Source organism: Sturnus vulgaris, chromosome 5 (assembly GCF_052056855.1).
Source record: "Sturnus vulgaris isolate bStuVul1 chromosome 5, bStuVul1.hap1, whole genome shotgun sequence".
NCBI classification, from domain to species: domain Eukaryota; kingdom Metazoa; phylum Chordata; class Aves; order Passeriformes; family Sturnidae; genus Sturnus; species Sturnus vulgaris.
In genome coordinates this window covers 4708582-4729074 of record NC_142247.1, presented here as the reverse complement: position 1 = coordinate 4729074, position 20493 = coordinate 4708582, and the positions used below count along the sequence as shown (strand labels likewise).

Sequence of the window (20493 nt, the reverse complement as noted above, 5' to 3'; positions counted from 1 at the left end):
AAAAAAAAAAAAAAAAATTCAGCGGTGGTGTAATCCTAGACTTCGCCCAACCCACATTCCTTCCCCCCACTCCCCCAGGGCTGGACAAAAACCTACACATGACTGATTTCATGGGCAGTGCAAAGGGGCTCGTTCCCCCCGCCGGTCACGCCGGGCTCTGTCCCGGGCCGGCACCGCTCGGCTCCCGCTCTCTCCATCGCCTCCCTGTCCCTGGAAAAAGGGGATCACACCGCTCACAGGTGCCCCGAGACTGCTGCCAAGAGGTAAGAGACAAAATATGAATTTTCTCCCTTCGCTGCTCCTTAGCAGCATAGGGCAAAGAGCAAGGTCCTGCATGGCAGCCTGAGCCACAATTTCCAGGACTCTGCTGTGGCAGGCAGCAAAGCTGGAAATAAACTCAGCTAAGCTGGAAATAAACTCAGCTAAGCGCTCTGTTGCTTCTTACTAAGGGTCCAAAACAGCCCCATTCAGAAATTTGGCAGGTTGCAAACTTTGTTCTTTGCCACTGGACTTTGCCAGGAGCAGAGCTGCCCCATCCCAGGACATCACTCCTGAAGCTGCAATGGGAGCAGTAGATGAAAAGTTTCACAGCAAGGAGACAACCAGCCCCAGTTATGCACACCCAGCATAAGAAATAACAGAAATAAGCTGTTCTTGCTCCAGAAGGAGGTCTTGGGCATACAGCAGGTAATGATGACATTAGGTCTGTGCTTAGAGGCCATAAAAGAGGCAAACAGAACAGGATATTATTCATGGTGGATATGTCACAGCTGTGATGGTGCAAGGATATATGTGAGGCAAGGTTTTAAAATATTTTTATTACATCTGTTGATAAATCTTTGAGGCAAGAGAGAACAGGGGAAAAAAATAACAGTTTTGGGGTCAGTGTCCTTATATGAGATGTGTAAAGAGGCAGCAAAACACACACAGGCAGTCTGAGAAGGTAGAAGAGAAAAACAGGAAAGAAGCAGCAAACACTGTGGTGTCACCACGTGAATCTGTGGTAAATCCACACAGCACCAGACTTCCCACAGGAGAAAGAGGGAAATGGAAGAGAGGCAGGCAGAGGTGAGGAATTAATTCAACCAAGGAGTGATGGAATATGCAACAACTCCTCATTTCAGGAACAGATGCCTTGGTTGAAAAGGGGGTGACAACAAAAGAATCAGGAAAAAGGAAGACAGAGAAGATGAACATGTTATTCACTACATCTCACAATGTGACAACTAATGTCATTTGATGAAAAATTCAGATTTAAAATAAATTTAAGTACTTTTTCCTCCCATTGTACATAATTAATTAAACATTGTACCTGTGGTCATTACCACAGAATATCATTTGGAAAGGAACCAGGAAAATCCACACAGAGCTGCTCCTCTTCTGCAGTAAATAAACAGGGTGGTCCAAATAAAACAGCTCCACTCCTCAAATCAGTGATTCTTGAAAGCCAGAGAAGATGCTTTTCCCATAATTCCTCTTCCAGAAGAGAAATTATTCAATATGGTGAGAAACAGAAAACATCTCATTTTGTGCAAAAACCATCTCACAGTGAAAAGTGCAGCTGTTAAATAGGGTAAGAATGCAGAGATTAAAAACAACAGTAAAGACAAATAATATCTTGCCTTGTGCAACAGATTGGTGTAAGGAGAGAGGAGATTGATTAAGGAAATATTTCTATAGCTTGTCAAACCACTGCATTCGTCAGCACCACTGCATGAATATCCCTCACAAGTAAGCACAGTTACTGCAGTGTACAGATAGCAATAATCTTATCAACAAGACAGCAAGCTAATTGGCAGGAACTAATAGACTATGATAGGAAAATGTGCAATCAATTACAGACTATTTGACTTCCACCCAGTGAGATAAATCTGCACTGAACACAACAATAACCCGAAAATGAAAACAAATGTTCAGTGTAAACATAAGCAGCGAGGGGAAATATTAAATCTACAAGTGCAAAAGCAGGCTGGAAAATCCTGAGCAAAGCATGTTTAAAGTAAAGCATCACTTGACACATATTCTGGAGTGAACTAAGGAAAAGTCCATATGGTTCTGGGAGATGTTACTTGAAAGACTGATTTACAAAAAAAAAAAAAAAAAAGTCTTTCTACAGAAAATAGAAAGAGAAAAGAACCAACAATACCACAAAAGATCAGTTAAGACTACAGAAATGAAAAGGTACTTTCAATATATATTTTTGAAATGGTAGAAGGCAAAGAAATTGAGAGGGATTTTAATTGATCCATTATAGGCAATGAAAAATCTAAAGGGAAAAATGCAAAGGATGAAATCTCAGTGTCTAAGATTTTGAGTGTAACTCTCTCTAAGGCAAGGGGAAGAATAGGCACAGTCAGAAACAAAGCTTTACCAAACAGGTTTGTAAGAAAGAAATAAGAGAAATGGAAAAACTTGGATCTTAAAAAAAATATATTAAAAAGGAAAAAAAAACTAGGTAATATGCATGCTGTAGTAAGAGGAAAACAATTTCATCCAGAGATCTACCGAGATAACACCATTTAAAAATACCTGGATAGACACACACATATATTTATATGAATAAGGAGAGCACCAGGGAAGAGTTTTTGTAGCAGTGTGTGCCACCTGGAATCGTGCAAGCTGAGCCCTCCCAGGCAGCTGCAGAGCACCTGCCAATGCCACAGGTGTGATGCTGGCACCTGTCCCACAAGCATCACTCCCATGCCAACCTCCAGGATGGCACGGGGGGGTACTTTGTGGGTGGCCTCCCTGAAAATGGTGTGAAATGAGAGGCTGCCTGTTCAATAACCTCCTCTGAGCACAGGGCTGGTGATGGCACCAGCCACAGCAGCCACTCTCCTCCCTGCCCCATCCCAGGCTGTCACCCACCCTTTACTGGGACAGTTCCTGCTGGAGCAGCTCCTGCAGCAGCCTCCAGATCCAGGCAGGCTGCCGTGCACCGAGCAGCTGTGCAGCTGGGCCACATCTGGCTTAGACACTTCTCCCCAACACCCGTTTTGGAGAAGAGCATGAGATCTGGACCCCCTGGTCTGGTTGCTATCAGAGTGCCTCACATCTCAACCAGGAGAAGAGCTGGAAAATCCTAAACACTATTGATTCATGTTGTATTTTTCTCTCTCTTTACCTTAGAACATTGGCCAAGATTTCTGCCTTCAGCTTGATCCCAGTCTTCCACCAGCAGCTATCAGTGAAGTGCTCACAGCACAAAGAAAGCAAAAGTGGAATAAAAGTCCCTGGAGATAATACAGTCCTTTGACTTGGTCTGGGACAGATGTACTTAAGAACTGGCCCCAGCCCACCCCAGGAGTGCTGGAACCACAGAACCTACTGCCAGGTCTGGTCTTGCTTCACATTTATGTCCAGCTAAGCAGGGAACAAATGTTGGATTTCTCTCCTCCAAAGCACCAAGCCACCTCAAACCTAAAAAGAGGAGGGTTTCAAAAGGCACCTACTTAGAGGAATGAGGAGGGGAAGAGAGGAGAGGGAAATGTTTATGGGGAGACAAGCATAACCTCTTTCTGCTGTGCAAGCTACCTGAAAATGAAATATGCTCCAAACCATCAAAAGTCTTTTCAGGAGAGTGGCCTGGGCACAGCTGCTGCTGCTTTGCATTCCCAACAGGAAAAGCCATCAGCCATACCTGGCTTTTGTTGAGCACTGAGAGCAACTGTGCCCCCCAGTTCCACTCCCCCTGTGCTCCTCTGTCTCTCAGGACAAACGTGTGTGGAGGCAATGCAATCTCTGAGCCACCTCCCAGCTCCCAGGAACACAATTTGCTGTTATATTATCTGGGAACCAAAGGCCAGAGCAAATATGATGCATTTCCTCCATCTGATAACTACTCTGCTACTGGCCTGGAAATGCTGAGTAAAGCAGCCATGGTGAGCAAAATTGCCACAACTATGAACAGGAAGGGGATAAATAGAGGCTGACACTGGCTGGCACATTACAGGAACCTGGAGACTGCTCAGTGGAGAAAGAAGCCAAAGTAAGCACAAAGGATTGACTCCTGCTTGAGCCACTAAGCTCTGTCCCAGAAAGGCATGTACTTGTTGAAACTGCAGTAGCAGAAGCAAAAAAACTAGGGCCTGCAGTTCCTGCATGGCAGAAGATCCTGCTGCAGCCTTTCAAACAACTTCATTCAGAGACAGCCTCCCTAGTGAATAACTGCTTCCAAATAATGGCTTGAAGAAACAGAATCCTGGGGCTGGAAGAACCCTGTCCTCACTGGATGCCTGCAGAGCACTCAATTCTGTGCCCACGTTTGTATAGTTATAGACATATATATATTTATAAAATAGTAAAACACAATATAATACAAGCAGGAGCTGAGTAGCAAGCAAAGACTCCTGAGCCTGAAGACTTCAGTTATTTTTTTAGCATCTCCTACTTTTCCCTCAATTCCATGAGGTACCACCAGTTCTCAGGCCTCTTTGCTATTCCCTTGCACAGTAACTGTGGGAATAGAGCCTGAACACATTTTAGGGAGAGGGCAGAAGTCACTGCTCTTCCAAAATCCAGTCATGGGCCTCCTGATGTGAAAGCTGATAGCTGCATTAAGAAATTAAAACTCACCAGTTTGTTGTTGCAGCCAATGAAACAACTGGAGGACATTTTCATACCAAGAACCATATACCAAAGGAAATCATAATTCCAGCAGTGGTGCTTAAATGGCAGAGAAGTGAGAGGCATGGGATGAGCAGATTGATCAGGAACAGGGTAAACTGAGGGATAGAAAGGGAACTGTATATTGGGACCACTGATGGCCTTTCCTTATGCTCTGCACATCCTACTCTTTTAAATTGAAGATACAAGTCTGAAAGTGCCTGCCTGGAGAATGAGATCAAAGCCGCTGAGAGGGCAGGGATTTGCATGTCCCTGCACCCTCTCCGCCTGCAAGGAGGATGCTCTGGCAGGAAAAAACTTCTCAGAGCTTACACAGGGCTGTAGTCAACTGATTCCTGACAGAAAACCCAAAATCTGCATTTAAACAAGCAAGATTTGGGCAGTGATCTCAGAGCATCTGTTCATACTTATTTAAACAATCTAAAAAGTAAAGTAAAAAAAAAAAAAAAAGACACTTAATTCACGACTACTGCACTGGTACCACAGAACACAGTTTCCATTCAGGTAGGAATCCAATAATCAGTTAGTCTTTGGTTGACAAAGTGAGAGGTGTTCAGAAGGTTCCCAAAAAAAGTTTTCTATGCAAAAGCTGACAAAGTGAAAACTTGGGCATTCAAAAAATGGTCAAGAAGAAATAAAACACGAGTTCTGTTTTTCCAGCTTCCAAAATTCAGAATTACAGCAGATTTTTAAAAAAAATCCTTGCACTGCCAGAAGATGTCCTCTCTTAAAAACATCACAAGCAGCCTTGATCTGAGCACAAGGAGTGAGTGAGAGCCACCAACTCCTGGCCACTGCTCAGCAGCAGCAGTTTTGTCTCTTGTTTTGCTCCTCTGGTCACCAGCAGCCCAAGGCAGTGCAGGAGGAAGCAGAGGGACCTGTGCTGCCAGGTTTCTTCTCTAACCTGCCCTTGGCTGCCCTGCTGACAGAGAAAAGGAGTTGCACTCCCAGCACTCATCCACTGCTCTGAGACATAACATGAGCAAGACCTGGAGCCTTCAGGCAGCTTCCCAGGTGGGTGGATTTCTGCCTGAAGCAAGAATCACAAGCCTTCACACCATGGCTGATCCTCTGTCTACAAGTCATTCCTGTTCTGGTAGTCAGTTGCAACATATAACACCAAGTCCCTTCGAGGCTTATTCATTTTTCCTCAAAGAAAAAAAAAAAAAAAAAGTAATTTGTCAGTTTTGATAACTTAAGGCGATCTTATTTTTCTAGTGGTAAGTGCCAGAAATGAAAAAGTTCAGCTTCAAAATAGATGCAGCTGATGCCTGCAGAAAGCTAATCCCTCCAGCCAAGAGCAGGAATGGCAGGGGAGCAGGGAAGGGGTGCCCAGGCACAAAGCACAGAGGGTTCAGTGGATTTGGGCTGGTTGGGTCGTCTCACTACACACACACCAAAAGGAGAACGTGGCTTGAGAGCCCTTTGCAGGGAATGAAAGGGCAGGTGCTGCTGCTCATGAGCTTCACTCTTTGCCACTTTGACTATCAAATTCCAAGCCACATGACCCTTTTGCCACCATGAATTCAAACAGTGATGCTCAGGGAGCTGACTAGATCAAGAGGTCATGTGGAGCAATAAACCCAAACACAAGGTATTTCCACCATGGGCATTAATTACTTCCCTTCAGCCAGAGAGGCTCACAGCATCTCAGCTCTTTTTGACGAGGACACTCCATTCCTGCTCCCTGCTTGCCAATCATCTGACAAGTGCTGGGAATGTGGTTTCATTAAGTGTGTCACAGCCCAAATACAGAGCTTTCATGGTGATGTATTCAGATTGGGGAATTAATTTAAAACATGGAGCCAGTGGAACTTCTAATTTTGGTGTTCTCCATAACTGGGATCTAGAGGAAAAAGGAAAATGGTCTTTGATATTCTGATTTACCTTGAAAGGTTCCTACTACAAGGTTTGAACTGAATCCACTCTAGTGCTAGAACAGAATTCATGGATTCACAGGAGCAGACCAGGAAACAGCTGTTTTACTGCTGCCCAAATCTGGTGCTAGTGATGCCAATGGACAGTCAGCAGTCACACAGCTTCTGTGGAAGGAGCCAGGCAGCCCTTAGAGGGTGGGAGGTGAGACCTCCCTGCTGCGAAGGAAAAGCATTTTGGGAAGAGCAAAACAGAAGCCTGCAAAAGGAGTTCATCCTGATTTCCTCTGGCCTCACTTCCCTGAGAACAGGGACTGTCCAAGGTGTAATGGAAAGGCCCTAGGGGAAGAAAGCAAAAAGCACAAGAAACAATCATGTTTCTCTGAGATCACTAGAGCTGAGGAACAGGGATGTGGAACAGCTGCTGCTTAGGGCAAAGCAAAATGAGCTCCTTTTTGCAGAAATCTCGGGTGTTGCTTGTCCAGCAGCACTCTGTGCACACTCTGTAAACAGGAGTTACACAAAGGCCATGCTCACTTTGTGCTCCAAACAAGAATCCATCAGCTTCTACAATCACATTACTCAGCAAGAAAAAAAAATCCTGTAAGTTAAGAACACCTTTCCTGTGGCTGTGCAGTCTTCCATTATTTATTTGTTCAGCTTTGTGCACTAACTGCCCTAAATCCCAGAGTCTGACCATTCCAAGACTATTTGTAGCAGAAGCCAGAGGAAACCAGTGCCATGGTAGATGGTAAGGCCTGGGAAGTGAGAAACAGAAACTGGGCTGTGTCCCAACCTCAGCAGCAGGATACAAACCTGGCGATGGGTTACAGCCGTGGAGCCTCCCCTTCTGGCAGCGGGTGAGAGCAGCAGCACCACTCTCACCTGGGGCTGGTCCCTCAGCAGCAGGCAGGGATGGTTCCACTCCTCCACCAGGTGCTCTCAGCAGCCCTTGTCTCTCCCAGGAATGTTTCTAGGCAAAGCTAAAGCATCTACAGGATGTAGGTGACTTAAGAGACCGTGGGAAAGGAAATAATGGGATGTAGCACTAATACACTGACAATGCCTAGATTAACTCCATTTCCAGCTGTATGAAGGGAAAAGTTCGATCATTAGCTGACAGAGGTAAACAATGTGTTTACATCCCACATCCCATAAAACCTGAGCTGTTTCTCAGATTCGTAACAAGGATTTGAGTGGGCTCTGCTGCTCCTGTCACAGCACAGCAGCAGCAAACGCCTCCTTCCCCTGGGGAGCCTCAGCCACGCCCATGGGGATCACCAGGAAAGCTTTGAATTTGGGCTGTGACAGACTTAATGAAACCATGGCTTGGGGGACCAACCTGCAAGAGAATGCAGCCCTTGGCTCAGCTGCCCTATCACCCACCCTTTAAAAGCAGGTGCCAGGTGGCCAGAGACACCAATTATCATGCCAGGCCCTGTGCAGAGCTGGCTGCTCTCCTCCGATATCAGCACCCACAGCAGCTCCTCTGGCACTTGGCTGTAAATGCCTTTTTGGGGGGGAGGTGATACACAGACTACCCAAAACTGACCTCTGAAAAGCCTCCAATTAAGACACAACGCCCCACCCCGGATTAAAACTATTCACTGCAGCAGAGCTTTTCTTTCAAAGCCATTCAGAGCATAGTTCCTTACAAACATTTATTTTTCAATAAATCCTTGCTACTTTCGTTTCCTTTACCTACAACTTAACACCCATTTGCCACGAGCCATCCCATGACAAAGCTCAGTGCTCTCCATGTCTTGCTGTGCAGTTTCCAACTGCCCCACGCATTTATCACCCTCCCAAAGCCATTCCAGCACGGCTGGAATGCTGATAAGGGCTGGATTTATTGCACCTCCTCTCACTGCCTTGGTGCTCCAAGCAGAGCTTGGACCAAGCACATTCTTAGTGACCACAGCTGGAGAGGATGTGAAGGAGTTCTCTGCTTTTCCTTTGCATCTAACTGGAGTAAGCCTCAAATCTTGCCTTTAGCAGACTACAGCACTCAACCTCTTACAGCAATTTTAAGTTATTTCAGGACTGATAAGAAGAAACTTTTTCCACCCCTAGGAAAACATCTGAACCCTAGGAAAAATAGGAAGATCAACTTTCTTGATAGACTGTGATGAACCCTCTGTACATCACACTCATTCAATGAAGAGGAGAAAGATGGAACCAATCCTCCTTAAACCAACACCCATGCCCATGAGGGGTAACAGTCACCACTATCATCTCAGCCCACTCTGGTTGCCCTCTGTGATGAACTCTGTGGACAAGGGGAGAACAGTGGGTGTTTACCCTGACTTAGAGGAAAAACACACTTGGGGACTAGAAGGACAACCTAAAATGGCAGTGAAAAATGGGGTGGGTTTCAGCAGTCACCAATTTGAAATCTTGGAGATGAGCAGCTGCAAGTGCAGTAGCTCAGGTGTTTTGTTTTACCCACCTGGGCAGTGGCATAGAGCACACTCAGATGACATCAAACAATGCTGGCAGAGGACAGGAGCAGCAGAGCCCAAAACAGAGGGAGGAGGGAACTCCCACTCAGTTGGATCTTTCCTGGCTGAAGTGATGTGCTGATGGAAAGTTTAAGTCTTGCATTTGAGAAATTACAAACCAGAAGACCTGGGGCTAATGGTAGCCAGAATGAAATGGAGTCAGCAGTATTGGCAGCCCCAGAGGAGGCTGCACAGCAAAAGTATGAGCAGCAGGTTAAAGGAAGTTATTTCTCCCCTGTAATCAACATTTTTAAGCTGTACCTAGAGTAACAGATCCAGTTCTGGGCTCCTCAGTACATTGTACAGCACGGAACAAGGACCACCAAGACTGTTCAGAAGGCTGCAGCTCCTGCCATGGCTCAAGGGAGGCTGAGCTGGGTTTGTGCAGCTTGGAAACCAAGGCTGCAGGATCTGCACTCTACAACTACCTAATGGATGATTAGAGAAAATATGGAGCCAGACTGACAACAGGAACATTACAGTAAGTGGATTTTGCACTGAAGATACTAGAAAACCAAATGGGAAATCAAGAAGTCTTTGAATGCTCATCCCTGGAAATACTCAGAATTTTATTGGACACAGCCCTGAAAAATTTCACCTACTTTTAAAGTCAGCACTGCTCTGGTCAGGAGGCTGACCCAGATGACCTCCAGAAGTACCCCCCAACCCAAATTACTCTACAACTCTAAAAACTGAAAAGATCAATGCAAGTTTCACAGTGTGACTGATATAACCAGACAACTGCCTGTTACCTTATGCTGTGTGACTGTGTTTCCACCCCTTCAGACTCTTCCTATATCGACAATATTACCTCTTAAGTCTTCATTACCAATGGTCCAGGCTGCACTAGCATTCAGCTACAGATCTGTCAAAAGCATAAATCCTAAAGGCAATGGTACTGAAGGTCAGCAGTGACATTTATCTCTCTGTAAGCAAAGCAGCCAAATTCTGGGCCTTGTTTTTTACAAGAAAAACCTGAAAACACATAGTTTGTACAAGCTATACACCTCAAGCCCTAGCCATTTTCAGCTCCTCACAACAGCTCAGGTAATTTCTTTGACCTTTTGTGGCAGATACACAAAAAGAAATAACACCAGCAGTGGCAAGTAGCCTTTGTAGACTACAGCATTAAGGCATGTACCTTTCTAGACACATGAGCTAATGCTTCTTGTGTATTGAGATTTTGTCCCCAAGGCATGAGAGAGTTTTCCCACAGCTGTAGCAGACCCATAAGAACACTTTCATCTTGGCTTTGGCTGGCTTCTCTCCATGTGCTTTTACAAAAATTCAAACCCCTAGGATCTGGAGACAATACCACAGCTGTAGCTTTGGGTTTTTCAACCACTAACTACAGGTTTTTCCAAAAGTTAACATTTATTCATAAGTTCATACTATCAGCAATCCTTTGATAGGAATTAACGCTCTTAAAAAACAAGCTCAAAACAATAAGATGTAAAGCTAATAATGGTCTTCAGTTTATGAACACCTTATCCAAAAGCAGACGAGACATCTGTGACCAGAAGAAAGTGTGGCAACCTCCTTCCAACAGTGGAACTGAGGCTCTCCATGTGGCTACATGAAAAACAGCTACTAAAAATGTGACTTTTTGCATATGATTTACACATTTCTTTCTGTTGTTTGCTCTTTCCTGTGCTTGTTACAAGCAGAATGACCACGGTTGCATTGTAGTGCTGTTTGTTTCCATCTTGCTGTAACTAGTGCTACTGTCAACACTCTCCACCACACCTTCTAGGCAGAGAAACAGGAACATGCAATGTGGATTTACTCCAAGGTCTCTTTTCCAGTTGATGGCAATGACATACAATGACTTCACTGTGACAGAGAATGCAGGAATGGTTACGAGGATATGCTCACTGGCTAACAGGAGATGCTAACCATATTTTCCCTGTTGTGTAACAAATTCTAGGAGTCAGGAAAGAATACAGAACACTGGGATTCTTTAAGAAATCTTGTACTAGTCTACTTCTGGAACGATTAAACATCTGTGACACAGAGTTTATCCACTCCATATAGGGAAACATTTATGTAGTACCATCAGTTAAAGCTTGAAGGAAAAGTAACAACTGTTTAAATCAGTTTACCAAAACTAAGTTTACATTGAGAAGAAAAAAAAAAGTAATTGGAGGCAAAAAAGGGTATGTCTATCCAAAGCATAGACTCCTTCATAAATAAGTAAACAAATAATACTCTTAAATTTGCTAGGGTGCCCATTCAGCCACATGCTTAACCACAGATTGCTTTTGCTTTTAACACCACATTAAGTCTTTAAGGAGCAGGAATTAGAAGTCTGTGTCCAATTTGCACTGAAAGCTCCCAAGACTCTGGATCTTCTGCCCTCCATTTCTTTTTCTTTTGCACAATTTTCTCTTCCCAGGTAGCAGGCACGCATAGAAGAAAACAATAAAGTTCTGTCTACCTGAGCTGAGTTGGTTTTTTTTTTTTGGATGGATAATTCTGCCAGATAAATAAACTTGCAAATATTAGAGAACAAGAGAAGGGACACAGAACAGTCAAGACAGCACACTTTTGTTTTTGTCAATATTTCTTTAAATCCCAATCCAGCTCCTAGTAAGACTGGACACTACTTACAACACTCCTAGAACTGCAGAAGAATGGAAACACAATAGGGAGCGAGTGGAGAGGGGGACAAGACAGCCCAGGGGCTGATTTCAGACATTCACATACACAAGGCCAGCATCCACTGGAGTCATTAAGGCCCAGATGCCCCACTAATAGGAACAAACCCAAACACAAAGGTAGCACATGAAATGTATTTACCTATTTAAACACAGGCAGCTGGTCAAGCTAGAATGGGGAAGGTAACTGCTAATTCCTTGTACTACAAGGAAGGAATGGAGTAAAAAAACCCAAGCCCACGGGCAGGTTTTTGCTTTGTGAACCTCTGTCTGTGCTGCTGGTTAACAGTGGTAAGTATAAAAAAATCAAAGAAAAATAATCTATTTATAGAACAAGTCAGTAGTCTGAGACATTTAGAAAAAAGTAAAAACAAGTCCTTCTTTAAAAATGGATTTACTAAAACAACTGTCACCCAGGATGACCCCAAGCCCTCTGGTCCTCTGGCAAAGCCAGGGGCAACTTCAAACAAGAACTGTTGCTGATTGTACACTGGTACACATCCAGCAAAGCCAGCAGGGAGGGGTTTGCACTGTGAACAGTATCTGCAGACTGCTTGCTGCTATCACAGGAGGCCATGCCCATAGCCTGGTGATACTGGAAAGAGTTGTAAGTGAAACCTTTCACAGAAGCACATGTCAGTATAACCTCTGAGGTAAGTGGGCTGTCTTCTTTCCTTCCCATCCCTGGGTACAGATCTCAGAAGCTGTGCCCTGGCTGCTGTACCTCCTTGCCAGCTCCATCCTGTGCCACACAACTTTAATGTGCAGGACTGCAGAACTCTAAGCAGAGCCTAGAACAGGAGAGAGCATCCCTATGGAAAGGGAAGCACTCTGCTCTTCCCAAGTTCTGGTCTAGCTAAACATTATCAATGCTTTCTGGTCCTCCTCAGGACAGGAAGATCGGTTGTTTCCCACTGAGGAAAGAAAATTTGCCTAGTGGACTAGAGTTGGGTTTCTTTTTTGGTAAACAGAACCTTTGCTGATTTCTGAGATTGAGCTCCTCTGCCCTTTAGCTACAAAGAGAAATAAAAATAAATTCATCCACTTGCTCCCACCCTTACAGTGTAGTGTTAGCTGCCTGGATATGGAGGCAATTTCATTCTCCCAAGACATTGCTCTACACTGGGTTGGCATGGAGAGGTGAAAGACAACTTCCAAAGGTCACCTCCTTAGGGTAACCTGGTAAGTCTAAGAGCTCCAGCCTATGCCCACCAGTGCCAGGCCAGCTCCACTGCCAACATGTACTTCTAACACCCTCAAGTGTCTAATCTAACAGCCTCGAGTTTGCTCAGTCCTTGAGAGCAACAGCCACGCTCAAAGATGGAAACAGCCAAGTCAGAAAGCACTGGCTGGAGCTCCTCATCAGGCGGGGTCTGCATAGATGAGTCGGTGCCACTGTGCCTTGACACTCCCACTGCAGGAAGGAAGCCAGCTGTGAGGAACAGACCAACTCCACTGCACATCTGTACATCCTTGGAAGAGAAGCTCGGGGGCTACATCAGCTTCACGCCCTCTCGTTCTGAAGGGTTCCAGAGGTCCATTTCCCAACGAGTTCTGGGCATCAAGCAGTTGCTAACTCGTCTCCTTGAGATCTTCCATTGGTAGTTTGTAGCTCAACAAGAAGGGAGGAGGTGGGGCGTGGGCAGGGCTGCTGGGTCCCTGCAGGGGTTTCTTTGCACAGTTTATACAGATGTAATCCTCATTCTCAGCCATCTCTGGGGAGACCCCAACACACACCTGATGGAACCACTCATCACAGCCCCCGTCACACTGCACCCAGTCCACCTGCAAGAGAGCACAGCAACACAGTCTGTCACAAGGAAGGACAGACAGACACAGTTCCCATGAAGAAAATACTTTCTGTTAAACCTACCTGAGCCACTGAGAATAGAAAAGCTCTAGGGCAAAAATTAATGCCCCTACAGAGCTTGTTTAAACAAGCTACTTCAGTTTAATAAAAGCTAACTCTTCCAGCAAACATTTTCCCTCCTGCATCCTTGCAGTGCAACAATACAAAAACACTCTACTGCCCTTGAGGAAGATGACTCAGTTCTCCTCAGATGAAAGGAGGTGTGCTGAAACACATTTAAAATGCTCAGGGATGGTTATTTCAGCACAGGTGAGAGTCTCCAAACACCCTCTTAAGACTGCATTATCCAACAGTGTCTTTTATAAATCTAAGTCCTAAGTGTCAGAACATTTAAGCTCAATATAAACTTTGAGCTGAACTTGCTGCAGAACAATTTGGAAAAGACAAAAACTAGTTAGAATGTAGGAAGGAAAAGAGGATGAATTATTTGATTTCTGTAATCTCTGAATAAAAGTACATGTTAATTGGAGACAGTGGGCAGAAACTCAGATTTGCAGGGTAAGAAACAGATTTGCCATTTTAATGGCATCCACTGGTAGAGCTACAAAAATTGTTACTCCTTTCCACTTACAGGGGAAGGTAAAAATGTATCAGAAAAACAACAGTAGTGGCAACCTAGATAAAATGAAGAAACATTATCACCCTACAGATTTTACTTTAATAGCCAACTACTCGTGAAGGAATTTCCAAAGTGATTAGTAATGGACACCAACTGCTACAGCTTCAGTCATTACATTCCTGTATCCACCATTTTCTGACAAGTATGGCATTCATCTGTTGAAAGTACAAAAGTACAGAAATGTACAGAAAAAACATTCTAAACAAAATTTTGATCATCAGTCTGTGTTAAAAGCTGACAATCATGACAGGCAGTACCACAGAGAGAGGCAGATCAAGTTTCTTTTGTAATAATCCAATCAGGTCTAAAATAATTGATTATTTATCTCCAACAAGCAAAATAAACCACTGAAATCTGTAGATCACTCAGCCTGCAGCATCACTGTTCACAGAGTGTATGCAAGAAATACAGAAACTCTACTACAATACATCACACATCCCACTCCTGCTCAGGAACACAGTAAAGCCAGAAACATTTCTGAGTCAAATAATTAATTCTTTGAATCATGTTGCACATAGTCAACAAAATATGAAGTTAAAACTTCTCAACCAAAACAGAGTACCTTTTCCCACATTCTAATTTTCCATCTTCTGTTTTGAAGTACCTAAGAGAATAGGGAAATTCTACAGTTCCTACCCAAGTACTACTCAATCCTCTCTCATTTCTAACCACATCATTTTGGTTTCTCATGCTGCTCAACTTAAATACGACCTGGCACAGGGGTCCTGACTTAGCATGGAATTGCCTGTGACAGAACTAGGGGGAAACTCACTTTGTCCTTGCAGGGCCTTTGGCAGTTCTGAGCAGCACACACAGCATTCTCATCATCTGACTCTTCTGCTCCTGACCAGTCATACTTGGAAGGAATATCCAGAACCTTCTTCTCTCTTTTTTTCTCTGTGCTCTCCTTTGCCAGTTCTACCTTTGCCACAACTGCCTTCTCTCGTTTCTTCTTCCGCTCCTCTTCCTTAGCCAGTTTCTTTGCCAGCTTGTTCAGCTCCTTTGTCTTATCCATGGTGAGTTTTAGCTTCTTCTTCTTGGGTTTTTCCAGTTTTTTCAGCTCTTTAGATTTTTGCTTCATATCTCCAAAGAACTGCTCTGCTCTCTCCAGTTTTCGTTTCCGCTTCCTCTCAGAAGAGTCCCTCCCTCTCATTTTTAGTGGTTTTTCATCCATGCTGTCATCCTTCAGAGAAAAAGATACATATTTTACTCAAATACAAATTCTCTACAAATCTGAGGTCTGAGATATGCACTTACCTCTACCTTTACTCTGATATGGCATGAAGAAATCTAGTCAACAACATACTGTTACAAATTCTAAACAAAAAAGCACTTAAATTCATTTTCACCATACTATAAAAAATTAGTAAGTGTTATAAACTGTGTCAGAGTACACCCAGCCAAAAATACCCAGTGGAAAAAGCAAATTATCAGCAAGGGTAAGAAGGCAAAATAAGCAATAATTACAACTCCCTTCTCCCATTGTTCTTAATAGAAGCTGAGAAGATTAATCATTTGTTAGATGCTCTTGCTTATTTTTCATCTGAGGTCAGTCTTGCCTGTAATTATTTTTGAGAGAAAGCAACTGCTGTTTTGGAGATTACGAAAGAGTAATTGGTGAATTTTTAAAATATATCATCAACTCAAGCAAGAAGAGAAAGCAACATCAATTATTTGAATGGCTTCCAAACTGGCAGGCACTTTAAATATCCTGGTGTCACCAAGAGCTCTTAAATAACAAATTCAGATCACAAATGGGGCTTAAAACTGGCCAGCTCAGTCCCTGCAAGTAGCATTCACAGTGACAAGTCCCATTCATACCTGAAAGATTCACTTGTGTAGTCCTTTGTACAAACAGGACTGACTTGATTTCAGTCAATGCAGCTATATACTTTAACCTTAATTATTAATAGATTAAGAAACATACTACAAGCCAGTAAGAGACTGTTTACTGTACATTACTTAATATAGCTACTCCACCCAAAACAAAATCCTCTCAAGATTATTTCACAGAAGTCTACTTATTTTGTATGAAAATAGACATAGAATATGTTCAATTCAAAATGGGCAGTGCTGGTCAAGCAAGTATTCATAAAGGTTAACCAGAAAATGTAACATGCACACACAATCTACACTCCTTACCCCACTCCCCCGGAAAAAAGCTTTGCTTAACTATTAATATAACTATTAATATAACAGTCTGGCTTATTATTTATAAATTGTTATTTTCTGGCATTCAAACTGCTCTTCAATCAACTTCCTGCCAACACCATTACACTGAAAGAACATTAAGCTTATGTAGTACTTGGGCTGAAAGGTGGTAAAGCAGCAGTACTTGGGAGGCAGGGGCAGTTTTATACTCCACACTTTTAACTGATGCAGTTTGGCAACACTTTAACTCACCCACTGTCTATGGATGGCAGGCAGAAAATGAGACACCAAGCAGTATGTTCACCTTACCTCACTGTTCACAGCATGCAACCTTCCATCTTGTATTACTGCACACCACCAAAAAGCCAAGGAAGAACCATCATCTGATGTTCTTCCTGTGCAGCTCAGTACCCCAACAAGCCATCATAAAATCCATAGCTACATATGGTCAAACTGACCCCTAACTGCAGCTGACAGATGACAAAAAATGGGTTCCACTCAAGCTCTTCAACCCAGCAGCTGATCTTCTCTTCCTGCACACATCCCTTGCCCTCTGCATCAGTAGAAAAGTGATTTTGACTCGACCTCAGAGTCAGCAGATGAAACCTGCCTGATCCACTGGCAGCTGAGCAAAGCAACATCTTCACAGTATATCAATAAAAAAAACGAAAAATTGCTATGTCTGTCTATGTTATTTTGAGGGAGAACAGGAATCTTATTGTCTGCATTATCAAAACATGTTTTCCCCAGTAAAAAAGTTCAGTAGGATACAAGCATCATGTTATATAAGTGTCATTTTTCACCTTCCTAAATGCTTCCTGTAACTCTTCTGCAGATTAGCTGTTTGCAGGCATAATCAAGAAGTGTTTCCTCCCTTAACCTGTTATCCTTTAAAATAAGGTTTGCACATGGAACTACTTGAGAAAACTGTTCTAAATATGGTTAACTGTGGAGGACAGTGCTATGGCATGAGTGATCAAGAACTGGATCACTTATTCTGTTATTCTCTGTAAACTACTACTCCCTCCAGGTGAAATCCAAACATGACAAGCAACTAAGCACTCAATTATTCAAGATCATATCTATATAAAACCCCCAACAGAACGTGGTGGGATTTTTGTTCCACACCAGAATATCTCTTCACATTCCCCACCTCCATGACATGAAGAAACCTTTCCTCAGAGGGTGGATGAGTGGCCTGTAAAATCCGCCAGATGTGCTGAGTTTCATCCAGGGATACCTCCAGCAGATCTCCTACCATCATCAGATCTTCCAGCTGAGCTTTTGCTCCAGGTGACAGCTCCAAGACAGGGGGCTCCAAACTGCGAGGTACCAGTGGGCTCTTCCGAGGCTGCTTCCTTGGTGTGCTAGAACCTTTCAGGCAGGAGCCAAGGCAGAATCATTAAGGCTGGAAAAGACCTCTAAGATTATCTAAGATTAAAAGCCCACCACTAAATCATGTCCCCAAGTGCCACACCCACGTGTCTTTTGAACAATTCCAGGGACAGTGATTCCATCACTTCCCCAGGCAGCCTGTTCCAGCGCCTGAACACCCTTCCAGTGAATAAATTTTTCCTAATATCCAATCTAAATCTCCCCAGGAAAAGCCACATAAAGATAAAAGGAAGAGATAAAACCCAAAAGAAAATTTTTACAACATTTTAAGGTGGGAAACATGAACAACCAGAACACATTGGCATAGGTTTATATATCAAATATCAGGAAACTAACTGCAATTTAACTTTGCTGTACCTCCAGACAACATATCCTGCACAACTGGCATGGATAACACAGCAGTTCCACTCCTCACTGACTGCTCATCCTGGTTATCTGCTTAATTTTGTCTCAATGTATACAAAAGCAAATACCTTGAGAGCAGCTTTTAGAAGCAGAGGAATAGGCGTGTTCAGCACAGAAGGAGGGAGCAGTCCACATGTGTGTCACCACCTCCTCTGACTTAATGGGGATTTCCTCATCACAAAACAAATTGGGCTCCAAGCTGCTGGAAGATTTTACACTGGCATTGTCCTGAAAAAAGACCCACAGAAAACATGCAACATCTGAATCCAGAAAACACCTACTTCAAAGTAAATTCTACTAAGACTGAGCAGTCTGCTGCTCCTAAAGTCCCTCTCCAAAGGACTCCTTCAGAGATACCAAGAAAGGTAAAAATTATATCCCTACTTAAATGGTGGATGAATAGAGGAACTATGGAGATAGGTCAGTATATTTACAGCTAGTGCATGAAAAACACTTGACAAGTTTCCTCACTCAGCAGTCCCTTAAATATGGTCTTCAGAAGTCAACATGATGAAAAGAGGCTTTCTCTTAGCCTACATAATTTATTATTTTGCTTGAAAAGTCTGACTGCAAGCCCGTAAAGATTTGTATTTTCCTCAAAGCAGAGGTATGCTGAGTAAAATACAGTGACTACAGAAAGAAATTATTTAAGATTTTAGAGGTATGGAAGAAAAATGGCATTCCAGCACAGAAACAAATATCAATATAATGGCAGTCAAACACTGCCCTGGGATCAGTACTTTTACAGCAGTGTTAAATCAGCTTAACTTAGGAGCAAACACTGCAAGAAGAGTGTTTCTTGAGTTCTTTGTCATTAATATTTCCATGAACAGAGTAATGATGGCACTGGCTTGTGCTCAGCTCAGTGTGTTGAGTAAGACACTGAACAGCTCAAGGTATTGGGCAAGACACTGTCATTTCACAACATTAAAGCAGTTTAGAATGGTAATCCCTGTCTCTTCCTGTGGCCTTCAGCTGCATGTTCAAGAGAAAGTGATGTACAAACTAATGACTTCTGTACAGAACTATAAGTGGGAAGTTCAAATTTAAATTGTCCGGATGAAAAGGTACAATAAATACACTCAGAAAGAGGAAGGCATTTCTCTCTACACTGTAAAGAGTTTATATCTTGGTAGATATATCTTGTTATCTATCTTGTTATGGGCATTTTATCATACTACATTAATGGAAGTTCAGGGCTAACATGTAAAACGATTTTTAAAAAATCATCATTAGTGGCCATAGGCAATACCAGTGCAAAGAGATGAGAAAAAATACAAGAACAAAAAATGAAAACAAATTATAGGTGATTTAACCAGTGAATGTGTCTGTTGGAACAAATCTTACGAAAAATATAGCTCTTGCACTCCTAACAAAGATTTACTGGCAAGAACCATGTTTTAATTAAGAGACATATAATATAATCAAACAGATCATATTTTCCTATCTAATTTTGTAACAACTGTGCTCTTGACAAGCCAGAGACTGTGGTTTTCAAAATAGAGTCCATGGATCCTTAGGAATTCAGGATTATTTCTGCAGGGTCCACAACAAGAGCAAATTCATACACGATGCATAATAATCTGTATCTTTTGTTCAACACACTAGAACACGCCTATGTAGCAAAAACTGAAAAAAACCCAACCCTTAAAAGTCAACAGTATAAAAATAATTAAATTCTGATCAACTTTGGGTTTGAGTTTTTTGTTTTGGAGTTGTTTTTAAATCTTGCTTCTCCTAGTGTATAACTGAAGAATTTGATTGGTTGCCTGAAAATCTGTCTTCTATTCCAATCATATTAATTTACCTAACAGAAAACATTTCTGTTAAGCTTTGCTTAAACAGATTTTTTATTTTTAGGTTTCTACAATTACATACAATGAACATCCAAAAAGGGTTAAGTAAGATTTTTAAATTATGACAAAATTATTAAACAAATGAAATTATGCTACTGTAAAACCCTGAGATCCTGGCAAGCATATTCCATCTTTCTTGACATATGTTTTATCACAGCCTCAGAAAATGCCACATCCTCCAGAAATGCTTTATTAAGACTCCTGATGCAAAGAAAGCTTTGGGAATTACTTTTATATATAAAACTAAATTAATTAAAAGCTGTAGCACCCAACAGCAATGTATTCTTGTTGGCATTTCAGAGGGGACTGTAAGACAAATCTTTGTATTTGCATCAGGCTGCTGAGAAACAAAACACTTAAAAATATGACATTACAGCAAATCATACCTGGAGAATGAGCTGCCCCTCCATAAATGAAAGTATCTGCCTTAGCAGAATTTACATGTCTCTTAAGATAGCATCTTTTAAGGCAGAGATGATACTATCACTAAAAAGAAACACTGCTCAAGAAGAAACTGTGGTATTTCAAAAGGACATTTC

At 42.6% G+C, this 20493-nt stretch overlaps 2 protein-coding genes across 7 annotated transcripts in view; both read right to left on the bottom strand.

Annotated features, from left to right (window-relative positions):
* LOC106849409 (sodium- and chloride-dependent GABA transporter 2) overlaps positions 1-7296 on the bottom strand; it is a 38353-nt gene extending 31057 nt beyond the window's left edge. For 3 of the 5 annotated variants that reach the window (XM_088164652.1, XM_088164656.1, XM_088164657.1), the window contains exon 1: positions 97-210. In XM_088164652.1, coding sequence (XP_088020778.1) covers positions 97-197 — 101 coding nt within the window. In that variant the 5' untranslated portion in view covers positions 198-210. Of the gene's footprint in view, positions 1-96; positions 254-1312 lie in introns of those variants that run through there. The other 2 variants (XM_088164653.1, XM_088164654.1) reach the window with 2 other exon arrangements.
* Positions 7297-9551: 2255 nt separating this feature from the next.
* Positions 9552-20493, bottom strand: part of KDM5A (lysine demethylase 5A) — a 48989-nt gene continuing 38047 nt past the window's right edge. For both annotated transcript variants that reach the window (XM_088164650.1, XM_088164651.1), the window contains exons 25-28: positions 18167-18326; positions 17452-17672; positions 14920-15330; positions 9552-13443 (exon numbers count right to left, since the gene is read on the bottom strand). In XM_088164650.1, the coding sequence (XP_088020776.1) occupies positions 13231-13443; positions 14920-15330; positions 17452-17672; positions 18167-18326 (1005 nt within the window). In that variant the 3' untranslated portion in view covers positions 9552-13230. The remainder of the gene's footprint in view (positions 13444-14919; positions 15331-17451; positions 17673-18166; positions 18327-20493) is intronic.